A 12,512-nucleotide genomic window follows, 5' to 3' on the forward strand; every position below is an offset into this window, starting at 1 on the left:
TGTATTTTGTCCAGTGAATCCAATAGATCAGTGTAATCCCTCTTCAGAAGTTCTGACTGTTCTCTTTGAATGTCATTAAATCCTGCATGCACAATAATCTGTGAGATTTTGGGGTTTTCCAATATGATTTTGGCTAGTTTATGGTTGATATCACTAACCATTCCATATGGGAAGATGCATGTTTTGATCTTCTTACCGGTTATATCCTTGATAATTGAGTCTCCTATAATCAGAGTGTCTGATTCATCTGCTTTCTCTGAGATGGGCCCTTGTTGGACGGTGGCAGACACATGCGCAGCCCGCCTCCGTGGCGACTGGTTGTTCCGTCTCTGTCCGCACTGTCCGTCCGGACGCATCTCGGGGCTCAGGGGTGCATCAGTGCCAGGCGCGTTCGTGGACTCTTGAAGTGGCAGGAACCGGTTCTTCAGTGGCAGGGTTAATTTCAGTGACGGGCTAATCCGGCTGATACATGTAACTTTAGCTTTGGGTAGCTTAGCATTTGGCATTGAGTGAACTTGTTGATTCACTTTGGTATGTTGTTTTGGCTTAGCGCCGACTCTGTGCCAGTGAGACGCAGCTGGAACTGTCTCTCTCTTGTCCAGCTTCGGGAAGGATACAGTGTAGCTTTGATCATCTTGCTGTATCTGAGTGAGCTCAGCAAACTCACCCATCGGCACTGTATCCTGTAGGAGTCCTTTGCATTTTTCTAATGCTGCTAGTCTCGTTTCAATTAAAGCCAATGTCTGTTGCAGTTTCCCAGTCTCCGTGCCTGAGATATCCGAATACAGAGGCATGTTGGCGATAGGAAAGTCCAAGGCTTTTTCTGTGGTCTGATCCGGGAGTAAAAAGTGCCAAAATGTATTGTTGAATCGAGCGATTGAGGACGACGGAAACAAACTATATACTGTTAGGTAAATATAATAAGATACGATAAAGTAGATCTGAACGATGAATTAAGTAGTTTTTTCCAATGCCTAGCGGAGTTTCGGGAAACATGACCTCTCTCTCTGCTCTCTCTCAGACAGGATCAGTTGTAGTAGCCAGAATGTTTGATTGACATTACCTGGTCACCCAAAATGATAATTGTAACAGACAAGCAGTAGCACAGTTAACTACTAGTTGAACTTTAATTCCGTTCCTGTGTGATCAAACCTCCAGTTGGGTGCAGACCAGGATCAATGTAACCCTTTCCATCACATCCAATCCAAAACAAGTTCTAGGGTTCGGTTTTCTTTTGATCCATGTTTGTGAATCTGAATATCCCTTCTCATTCCTCCAGCCAATGGGCGTACGCCAGAGCAGGCTCCTCCTCCTCCCTCCACCAATCAGAAGAAGTCAGAGAAGGAGCAGAAGAACGGCCCGGCGGCGGTGGAGCACAGGAAGAAACCTGAGGCGCCGTGCTCCAGGCCCCGGCCCCTGTCCCTGCGGGCCAAGCCCCAGACCTGGGCCCTGCTGCGGGGCCGCAACAAGAGCTACTCCCTGGGCCACTACTCGGGCCACAAGAGCTCCCAGGCCCTGACGGTGATGCTGGGCCCCCAGGGGCCCGGCGTGGCGGACTGCTCCCTGCTGGACATGGACACGGAGGGCCAGAAGAGGGACTGCACCGTGCCGCTGTGCCGCATCCAGAGCTCCCCGGGCCGCCCCTCCGTCTTCCAGCTGGAGAAGGACTTCCTCTCCTAGGGGCCCGGAGAGGTCTGTTGGTGGTGGTGCTGCTGCTGGGCGCTGAGCCGGGGGCCCCCGTACCCATAGTGTTCTACTACAGGAAGGGCTCCTCCAACGTCTCCAGCGCTGGACCTCCTGGAAGTCACTGCCTGTTGATTTTTATTTTCATTCATATATTCATACATTCATTCCAGATCAAAGAGCTGCATTCAGAGGAAGGTTCCAGAGCTGTGAAGGCAGCTCTACCGCTTTGGTTCAGGTGCTCCGCTGCCCTCGCTGGCCTTTAGACCCTCTCCAAGGTGGCCTTGTCTTCTCTTCCTCCCTTCCTCTCTTTGTTCTATGATTGGCACAGCTAAACGTTGACCGCCGCTGTAGCCAATGGCAACACGGTTCCTTCACCTGTTTTATTTATACATGTTGCCGTTGGTGATGTAGAAGAGACTCGCTGCTGGGTGGAGCAGGGTGTGAGCAGCGCGGAGGAGAAGGTAAGCTTCCCTCTGGTTTCCTTACGGACCCCCCTGGCGCCGGTACTGATAGTCATCAGACTTGTTACAGAATAATTGATGCATTTATTGTCAAGCAGTAACTAAATCCAATCAAAACGCTTTGATTTACAAAGCGTCTTTTTTGTTTGTTTGTTTTTATCCATTTCCTTTGGCGGCTGGTACCTGTCTGTCTTCAATGTTGATGCCAGTTTGGGGAAGACTAATTATGATCCGAGTGCTAGCAATGCATGGGTGTAAAGTTTCCACTCAGAATTTAGACTGAAATGAAATCCAAAAGACCCTACCTTCTCTCTGGAACATAGCCGTATGGCGCTTATATGGCTTTTGACAAGTATTTATATTCAACATCTCCTCAACTTTTGGCATTCACAATTGTGTGAATCTTAATTTTATGAAAAATCAAGAATCTATAAGTAATGAATAACTCTTTAATGTAATAATACGCTAGGAAGTGTAAACCAAGTAGCAGCGTATAAAAAAACCACTTGTTCCACGTGAGGATGTAATTACGTTAAGACCATGGTACTGATGACTTAAAAAAACAATCAATAACCAATATGTGTTGGCCTTTTCTTGTGGTGTGCTGGGAAGTCGGTAAAGATAATGAATTGAAGTTGTGTCAAGGCCAGATGTAACGTGTGTGCGTGGTTCACAGGACGTTCAACTTTATTATTTTATAAACCAGACACATGCCTTCGCTACTGCTTTAACGACCACTAAAACCATTCTGAAGTAGTGGGAAGGAAACCATTATAATGGAGGAGGTTTCTATTCGACAAGACCAATTCTCAGAAACAACGTCGCCTTATTGATGTACTTCATGAAGCACCGCATTTCATCATACTGTAACATGATTTTGTATCGCAAAGCTAGGATTTCAGGGCTTCAGCAGCCAGCCAATAAGAGACGCATAACAACATAACTAGCCTACCACTATCTCAGAGTTCTACGCACTGCTATTACTGAAGGTTAGTCTGAGCTGAGCAGGACTGCTCTATGCATACCCCCCCGATGTCTTAACAGTGGAGAACATATCTTTAATCGAGCACAATGTTTTTGAACAAGGGCAATCTCAGTCTCATGTATTTGACCAAAACCACTACGTGAAAAACCAGCTGCTTATATAGATGACATATATATATTTTTAAAGAGATCTGAATATGACCTCAGCTCGTCTGATGACACCCTACACACTGCTCCTCGGTGATTATTCCCCGAGACGTCGGAAGGACATAATGAACAAAGTGCGGGACGTGATCTGTTTTTTAATTTGTTCTGTTTGATGTAAATCTTTTATTTTTGTTATCACAACAGTATTGGTTATTTTTCACTCCTGATTGATCAAAATAAGAGAGTATTGAACAATGTTAATAAAGTGTAAATCAGGACTTAGATTTGACCCTTGTGTTTTGTTTACAAGATTGAATAATTTATATTGCCTGAGAAAACGATGCTTAGTCATATTGTGAGTTTTAAGAAATAAAAAAAAACTTTATTCTGGAGCAAATAGCTGATGATTTGTGTACAGTTTCAGACATTTGCACCAGGTCCGTTTTTTAACAGAATGTTACATGAATCATTAAGAATAAAGCTTGAAATATTTAATGTGAGTCGTCTTCTTCCATTCTGCGCCGGCCGCCGTCAGCCTGAAGCTGGAAGTGAGGACTGAATCCACAGAGGTGTGGGTTCAGATCCTTCTCGTATCCTCCAACAGCTCAGCTAGGGATCAGGATCTGAAGGAGTGAAGAGGCTGGATGAAAGAAGAGAGGGGAAGAGTGGTGAAGGAGAAACAAGTTGTGTGGATGTTTTCAGGTGATATGAAGTGGGAGTCTAAAAGGAAGTGACATTAGCATTAACAAATGATACCACTTATTGTGTACGGTGCGTTATACATATACAGTATCTATCTACATATATATATATATATCTATGCAGAAATACATCTCTTTTACAGTTTGACGGGAATAAATACTAAACAAATACTAAATATCTAACTCTGTGCTCTAGGTCTTTCTCAAAAAGAGCAATACGTTAAGAACACAACTTCAATTAGCACTGGCTGTAGAAGGTTTCTACCCCCAAAGCATTACATCAGCTTGGTTACAACGGCAATATAATCCAGAGCTTTCCATTAACCCTAAAGTATTTATTAATTTACGTGCATATGTATTTATTTAACAGTGTTCAGTCGTGCAGTAAGTACCTGGCGGCTGCATGTTGCAGAGTAGTGATGCATAAGGAGGGCGTGGGGGCACTGCTCTTGCCCCGCAGACACACCACACACTGGGCCTGGAGGCAGTACTCGTTGCCTGCTCTCAGGTAGTCCAGGACCAGCTCCTTCTTACAAGACTTCATCTCAACCCTGTCCTGCAGAGAGGACAAGAGGATGGAAGGAAGGAAACAATGGGAGGCCGACAGTAGTTGAAGGGTTGGTTATACCGTATCTTGTAATCTCCTTCTCTATTGTGTTTACTGGTATTCTTATCTTTACAAAATGCAATGCATTTACGCGAAACAAATCCCTATATTCAGAAAGAGAGGGAGATGTCCGTAAGAGGAAGGGGAAGTTCACGACAGAGTCAACCTGCGATCAAACAGGTGAGCTGTGACCTGCTGATGCTGTGTTGCTGTTGCCATGGTTAAGTTATCCTTTATTGTCCCTCTTTCGGGGAAATTCTTTCTCTGCTTTTGTCCCATCCAGGAGCCGTAGCACATACACTCTTGCACATGCACACACAGAGGAGTGACCTTGTCAGGGGTACACACACGTGGGGGCACACCGGCACACCCGGAGCGGCGGGCAGCCGCAGTGCGGTGCCCGGGAGCAGGTGGGGGTTTCAGGTGCCTTGCTCAAGGGCACCACATCCGTGGATGAGGACGTTGGAGAGTGCTGCACAACTACTCCCCCTGTCCACTTTTTTTTTTTGCCGACCAGTGTGCCACGGATGGTAACATGTCAGAGTGGGGTTACCTCCTCGCCGCTGCTGTGTCGGAGAAGGACTCTGCAGCAGAGCTTCTTGTGCAGCTTCCTCACCAGGGCAGGAGGAGGGATCAGGCGGACCACAAGGCCCTGTGCTGTCATCGTCAGGTTTAATGTTGGCGGGCTGATTTTTGCTGCAAAGAAGTACAGCGGGGATATATGAACAATAAGATATAAACACAGACTTTAATACAATGTGACGTAATGACGCTACATAATGGAGGGCAAGGAGGAGGTGGAGGAGGAGGAGGAGGAGGAGGAGTCATGAGAGAGGGAGAATGAGGTGGTAGAGGTGGAGGCGGAGAAGCCAGAGAGGATGAGGTGGAGATGAAGGGAACTGGAGGAGGAGGGGGAGGAGGAGAAGCAGGTTTGGTTGACTACACATCTGAAGACGTACTGTCCCAGCTCGGGCTGAAGCGGCGGGAGAGTGCCCAGGCTGAGCGGCTGGCCAGGAGGGTGGAGGAGGCGTGCACCCGGGCATAGTACCACTCCCTGGAGTCGGAGGTCACCCTGCTCAGGTCACACTGGAGACTCTGGATCCCCTGACAGCCCTTCACCTGCACCCACTGGGAGTCCCCATAGCTGAATGGAGGATAAAAGATGGACTTTATTAATAATACACTATATTATATTATATAGATTGTCAGTGTGTGTGTGTGTGTGTGTGCGTGCGTGCGTGCGTGCGTGCGTGCGTGCGTGCGTGCGTGCGTGCGTGCGTGCGTGTGTGTGTGTGTGTGTTTCTGTATGTATTCTATGCTTATAATTGTGTGTGAGTGGGTGTGTGGGTACGTGCGTGCGTGCGTGCGTGCGTGCGTGCGTGCATGCGTGTGTGTGCATGGGTTCTCACATCTTCCACTGGACTGAGTAGGTGAGCGTGGCGTTGTCTGGTGCGCTCCAGCGGAAGACGTTCTTGTAGTCCACAGAGTCAAACCTTGGGTCCATCGGGGAGGCCAACGACCCTGCAGCCACACACAGGACCACGTCATTCATCATCAAAACAAGGGGCTATTACACAGAAAATGATGTGTTATAGCCCTGAACATAATGTGCGATGGTGAGCATCCATATGCACACTGAGACTAGGCACGCATTGCACAGCAACAAACACTGCAGTACACACACACACACAAACACATATTCTCTAAGGGAGTTTTTTCTTGCCCATTTGGGCGCTACGGTCAGGGGGGGTGTCATAAATATATGGCCTGCGAAGTCCTTTGAGACTGTACCGGTGATTCAGACGAATACAGTTGAATTGAATTGCCGTGAATTGTAGTACTGTCTAGCCGGTGAGTGTTGGAGGATCTGGGGTGGATATCCCGATGTTGGTGCTGGTCAACCGGTCTTCCACCCTTGAGCAAGACGCCTAACCCCCCCCCTAACTACCTGCTCATTAACGACACCCACCTCAAGAGAGTCCCATGCCTACACCGCCACACACACATCCCACCTCACACAACAACAACAACAACAACAACAACACTGGGGTACCCTTACCCTGTGCTGTGAGCCGGCTAGGGGGGTTCCCCGAGACCAGCACCCCGAGCATCAGAGAGACGGCGGTGTAGACCCTGGAGCCGGGACTCAGGAAGCCGCAGAGAGCCATGATGCAGAGCGAGCAGGACACCGCAGACCCACTGTTCCGGGCACGGTGCCAGGCCTTATATTGGCCGGTGGCTTCCTCTTTCCTCAGGTGTTTTACAGTTCTTTGACACCTTGTTTTTCTGGACCGGTTTTGCACAGTCACGCTATTCTGGGATTACTTTCACTTCAATTAGAGCTGACGTCTTTTTTCTGAGTGGCGGCGTGGGGCAATTAAAAGAATATCAGGTTGTCGCATACAATTTGTTGCTGGTTTATCGTCAGGTTTACAGCACCGTTTGATTTAAGTCCATTTTTTTATGGGTTTACAAACATATGCGCACAGAAGCGTTCCTGGGTATCGACGAATGGAAATGTAAGACAGAGCAGGACCCCTTGGACCCCTTGTTTCATAGTTTGTGTTTTGATGACCTCAAGTCTGAACGCTGTGCACAGAATGCACTCTGAATGCAGTTCTGCATTGATGTTGGTGGTAATGAGCTACTGTTTAGTCAAAGAAAATAAGGAAAAAGAACAGAGAAGCTGACCTTTAGTTTCACTTCATGTTTTACCATGACCTGCCTTTCAGCCACAAAGCGTATGAACTACAGTTACCCTACACATCAACACAATGTGCTTTCCTCCCGGTGCACTCTGGGGCTGACCAATTAGAAAAACAATGGCTTCCGGTCCCATGTGCTGGAGGAAGTCCTGCAGCCATCAGCAAGCAGATACTGGCGCTTTCAGGTGACTGGTCAGTGGTCAACTTCCTCTACCTTGATCTTTCCTGTCCTCAAATATCATTGTCGGCTATTCCTTATTTACTTAATGCTTATTGTTTCATTATCTGTTTGAATGAGAAGTTACATTACATTAAAACATGCCTGTATTTTCATACTGCCTTTCTGTATGAAAGGCAGTATGCAAATACATACGTATTCATATAAACAAACTACATGATTTGTTTTTTTTACATTTTTGATAGAGGAACCATGTGTAAAGTTAAACATTATTAAACATATTCAGGTGCCTTAAGAATGCTACGGCATTCTAGCCATCTCCCATTCTATGTTATTCTCTCTTAATTCCTCCAGTAGGAATATACAAGTGTGTGCTGATACATTTTATTAAGGGTTGAAGATCCCTGTTCTCCAAGAAGCACCGAGGAGTGTGTTCATACCTGCAGTGTCAGTGCATGACCGACAATGTAACACATTTTGTGACATTCAGTGATGACACCAACCCAAATATTGGCAGCTGACATTGATTGCATTTTTACAATCAATGAGATTTATGATGTGAATAATCTCACTACTTCCTCTATAACTTTTCTTAGGTATTTATTGGTTTTTATTTGACATGGACAGTACCCATTAAAATATATTTCTGTAAATGTGTCAGTGATCCGGGAAGGCGGATGTGCATCGGCCCTCATTGGGCAGATCAGAATACATTATATTAAATTAAATGACATCTTAAATACAACACTGATGGACAGACAGGGTCTGCATCAGGAAGGGAAACACAATGGACCCCAAATGTAAAGATATGGACTATACAACAAACTACAGATGATGTTTTTTTCTTTGTTAATTATGGCACATTAACATTTTCAGTGCATTGTCCTTTTTAAATAAACAAGTAAAGAAAGACAGGCACTAGAGGGGATTTAGTTAGGGCAATGTTGGTTGTTGGGTTGTTGGTCTTTTCACTGTAACAAATTAAAAATGTATTTAATAATCTTTATTAATAATCCGGACAATGCTTTTCCTCTATAAAGCTCATCCCTCATTGTCTGTGTAATCAACGACTAGAGTTAGTTGGAACACTTTATGACATTACATTTGTTTGTAAATGACGATTTTCAATCCAGGTGAAATGTAACTCTAAACATCTTCCGATATCTGCGCTTGATCAGCGGTGTAATCTGAAAGGTCAGACACAAGGTAGTAATTTCTCTCAGCCACCACAGAAGAGGAAGGCAACCTAAAGGGGAAGATATCATAAAAAAAAAAAAGCTGCGTACACACACACACACAAACATAAGAGGAAATAGGTTGATTTCTCAGAATGTCACAACTCACACACACAAAGAGGTGCTGTTTCTTTCCTGACACAACAAGGTAAAGACTGCCTCTTCCTCCCCTAATCTTGGTCAGTTTCACAGAAGTTAAATTCCTGTCAAGAGGATAATACATAGGTGAAGCCTATTATCGGAGCGAACCAACACAAGAACACAGGATTTATTTATTTAAAGTTATTTATGTGACCACTGTCGATTCATAACATATGGATAACAAAAAACAAAGAAAATCAACAAAATTATAAACGTTGTAAAAATAAGCATTTACATTAACACAAAAAGCCCTGCGACGGAATGAGTTGCAGACATGAATTGGAACAAATTAAAGATGGACACCAAGTGCACATCAATGGTTTTATCTTTACCAATCAACAAAAATGTATCCAACATAGCATCAGTCACTCAGGAAACATCCACAAAAACACAACAGTTTGAATACAGCTCAGCAGTCAGATGGAAGGGATAAATATGACCCGGTTTCGCAGGGTTGCCGTTTCTCTGGCTCTTATTTTAGAAATTACATCACTGAAAAAAAACGTTAAACAGTTCCAATAAACACTGAACTGATCATTTAATATAAACTACATAGCAAGAAAAAAATTTACTCTCCGTACAACATAATCATGACTTGAATAAAGCGTAAAAATTAATGTATATGACTTGGCAAATTATAGAGAAAAACTCTTGCAACCAATTTACACACTGAGCAGCGAACCTGGTTTAATTCGGACCAGTGGCCAAGTGCTTTGAATCCAACAAAAAAATGTAATACCAGAACATACCATAGCCCTACTTTACAAGTTTACGCCATGTAAACCGGACCTACGCACACACACAAGCTTCCACTTTTCTTTGACGTGAAGCTTGTCTTGCTGCCTTTGCATTCCCAAATCGGATTTGAGTTGAATTTCAAACTCTTGTGTGAACACGGACATAATGTTCGCCTATATTCATTTGTAAATTAGCTAATTTGTAGATATTTTATAATGGAACATTTTATCTGAAATATTTTCAAATGATTTACAAATTTGTAATTGGCTAATTTGTAAACCTTTCATATTACAGATTTGAAGACAGTATTACATATTTCAGTTTGGCAGATTCTGTCCATGAGCCCCCAGGGTTATAAAAGAAACCAAAAAACAAAGTGAATCACATTGCATGTTGCAAAGTAGAGCCAACAGGAGCATTTTATCTTGCATCAAACCCTGAAGACATCTCCTGCAACAGTGTAGACCAGGGCTACTCAACCTCTTTAACAAGTGGGCCGAAAAGGAAAACCACTGGGGGTTCATGGGCCACACAGAGTAAAACTACGTGAATGAAATGCTTCAAATAAATCATACTTAAAGTAGTGTTAACTTAATATATATAGTACTACTACATGGAATAAACTTGTCAGACGCATTCCTTCCTTCTTCACTTTTAATCGTATTATTATAAAAGATTTTGTTCTCACATATTTTGGACACGTATTTAGAATTCAACAATGTTGTTTGAATCATCACAAAACAGAACTACTGCACATATGAGACATTTTGAGCCAGTGATTCTGTGAGAAAGATTGCACTGCCTTGTTTGCCTAGTTTGGCTCATCCTGAGCACGCTTTTTTGTACACACAAAAAATGCACACGCCATCCGCGAAAGCAGACGGCAGGGGCGGGCCGTACTATTAGGCAAACCAGGCATTTGCCTGGAGCCCCAGGCCCCATAGAAGGTTTTTGGGGCCCCCAAAATGCCCCAATGCATATATTTTGTCCCCATATTTATTATTTTTATAAAAATCTCTTCACAATAGTAGCATCGGGATGTCTAATTACTCATATTTTGACGATCTTTCCGTGTGCACCCCCCCTTCAGTCCGCACTACATGGACTATTCCATGTTACGCGCATCACGCTCATCACGCGTATGCAGAAATGATGTCAAATTCAAAACAGTAAGCGGTAAGAGAGAGAGAGAGAAATCGAGTGAGACATAAATCGAGTGAAACATGAAGCGATCTTACGAAAGCGGGTCAGATAAAAATAAGAAGAAAGACCAAAGGCAGGACTTGCTTTCAAAGCTGCCAAAGCTATCCAGCTTTTTTACAGCCACCGCAGTGTTAGCGGGACCGTCGGCGGATCAAGAGCAGCCGTCTACGTCGTTTGGTGTCACGTTACTGCTCCTTTCATTCCAAGTGGCTCTGGCTCAGCCAGCAGCGATGCTAATGAGATGTGTCAACAAACTGACGGAGATGATGCACAACTGGTAGTGAATATTGCTCATTCTCCTTCTTCCACTTCGGTTATTGAAATTGATGACAATAACGATAACAATGACTGCAAGACACATATTCCTGTGGATGACCCAGCACTCTGGCCCAAGCTGCTGTGTCTTGGGCAGGTGCACACATATTCTAGTGGATGACCAAGCACTCTGGCCCAAAGGGCCGCAGATTCACAAAAGCATACTATTACATAGTAAGGGAAAATGATGAGAGGGTGAACAGGTCTTGGTTAGTCTAGTGAAAGTGCAGACCGTGTTTTTTGCTTTTGTTGTTGCCTTTTTGGAAAACAAAAACAACTGAGTGAGGAAGGAGTTAAACACTGGAATAACCTTGCAATGCATCTAATCAACCATGAAAGGTCTGAAGAGCACAGGAAAAATACTGATAGCTGGAAGCAGCTATCAGTAGGTTTCCAGTAGGTCACAGCATATAGCTGCTGTGACCTACTGGAAACCCTCAGGTAAATGATGACATAAGGTTAACAGTCAGTGTAATGTGTCAACATAACTAATCTTATTGTTTTGTATGTTATTCTCAATTTGTAAATAGATAATTAACATTTGCATGAAAGAAGGATAGTGACTTTTGTTCATCCCTTGTATGGAGTATCTCATTATGCGACATAAGGTACAATAGACCGGTAGATGCAGGGGCCCCTAAATTACTGTTCGCCTGGAGCCCCCAAAGGGCTAAGATCGCCACTGGCAGACGGTAAAGTAAGATTTGGGTAGATAGCAATGAATGCCCTACTAAAGTGCGTGTTAGTGGGTCAGTTTATGCCCCAACATTAATGAAAGGATCCCTACAGAAACATTGAACTTGATTGAAGGGGCCCAGGGACTGCTTGTTGTACGCCAAGAACTGAAAAACTTTTTACCCACATCAAACACCTGCAGACTCAACCAGGCATGACTGACATATTAGTAGAATATATGAGAATATGTTTGTGTACTTACAACATATGCGTATACAGACAAAAATTGATTGAAAAGCGCATTGCTCAATGTGTTCATCTTCTCCAAATGCAAAACTGCAATGAACTGTGGGCGATTTACAGCAGTGCAGTGACCTTGGCGGCGGGGAGTCCCCTGAGGTCAAGTGCCGAGGGGAGGTCAACAACGGCGTGTTGCCCGACTAATGGAATGCAGCGAATGTGCAATTTGACCTCAACCGGGTGTCGAAAGAGACAAGCCATAACCAGGCGAGCCACCGACTCTTAGGAGAAAAGAACATTTTCTGAAATGCTGGCAGATAGTGTCGACGAGTGGCCACTACGACGTCATGGAGAATGGCCAATAGGAGCATGACTAGAGATGCTGCATCAAAGAGCAGCAGCTGGCTTTTTTTGGGACGAGAACTAAGGTGCAGGTCGGAGGCTTGGTCAACGCCTCACTCAATATGGGGATAGGCGTATTATACCTGACATAGGA

The 12,512-nt window shown here is 44.4% G+C and overlaps 2 protein-coding genes across 7 annotated transcripts in view; one reads left to right on the forward strand and one right to left on the reverse strand.

Moving 5' to 3' along the window:
- Positions 1 to 3,770, forward strand: part of map3k21 (mitogen-activated protein kinase kinase kinase 21) — a 31,395-nt gene extending 27,625 nt beyond the window's left edge. For all 6 annotated transcript variants that reach the window (XM_030378808.1, XM_030378809.1, XM_030378810.1 and 3 more), the window contains exon 10: positions 1,280 to 3,770. In XM_030378808.1, the coding sequence (XP_030234668.1) occupies positions 1,280 to 1,680 (401 nt within the window). In that variant the 3' untranslated portion in view covers positions 1,681 to 3,770. The remainder of the gene's footprint in view (positions 1 to 1,279) is intronic.
- Positions 3,428 to 6,778, reverse strand: il22ra2 (interleukin 22 receptor, alpha 2). The gene is made up of 6 exons (XM_030378816.1): positions 6,646 to 6,778; positions 5,996 to 6,107; positions 5,546 to 5,730; positions 5,140 to 5,282; positions 4,372 to 4,535; positions 3,428 to 3,901 (listed from the first exon to the last, which is right to left on the reverse strand). Exons 1-6 carry the CDS (start codon positions 6,752 to 6,754, stop codon positions 3,895 to 3,897), a joined length of 720 nt encoding a protein of 239 aa, XP_030234676.1. The 5' UTR covers positions 6,755 to 6,778; the 3' UTR covers positions 3,428 to 3,894.
- Positions 6,779 to 12,512: the final 5,734 nt, after the last annotated feature.

Source organism: Gadus morhua, chromosome 15 (assembly GCF_902167405.1).
Source record: "Gadus morhua chromosome 15, gadMor3.0, whole genome shotgun sequence".
In the NCBI taxonomy this organism is placed as follows: domain Eukaryota; kingdom Metazoa; phylum Chordata; class Actinopteri; order Gadiformes; family Gadidae; genus Gadus; species Gadus morhua.

Coding starts and splice junctions, on each gene's coding strand:
- il22ra2 (XM_030378816.1), bottom strand. CDS start 6,754: ATGGCTCTCTGCGGCTTCCTGAGTCCCGGCTCCAGGGTCTACACCGCC. Junction 5,731..5,995: donor TACTCAGTCCAGTGGAAGAT/GTGAGAACCCAT, acceptor TCCTCCATTCAG/CTATGGGGACTCCCAGTGGG. Junction 5,283..5,545: donor CTTCAGCCCGAGCTGGGACA/GTACGTCTTCAG, acceptor ACTTCTTTGCAG/CAAAAATCAGCCCGCCAACA.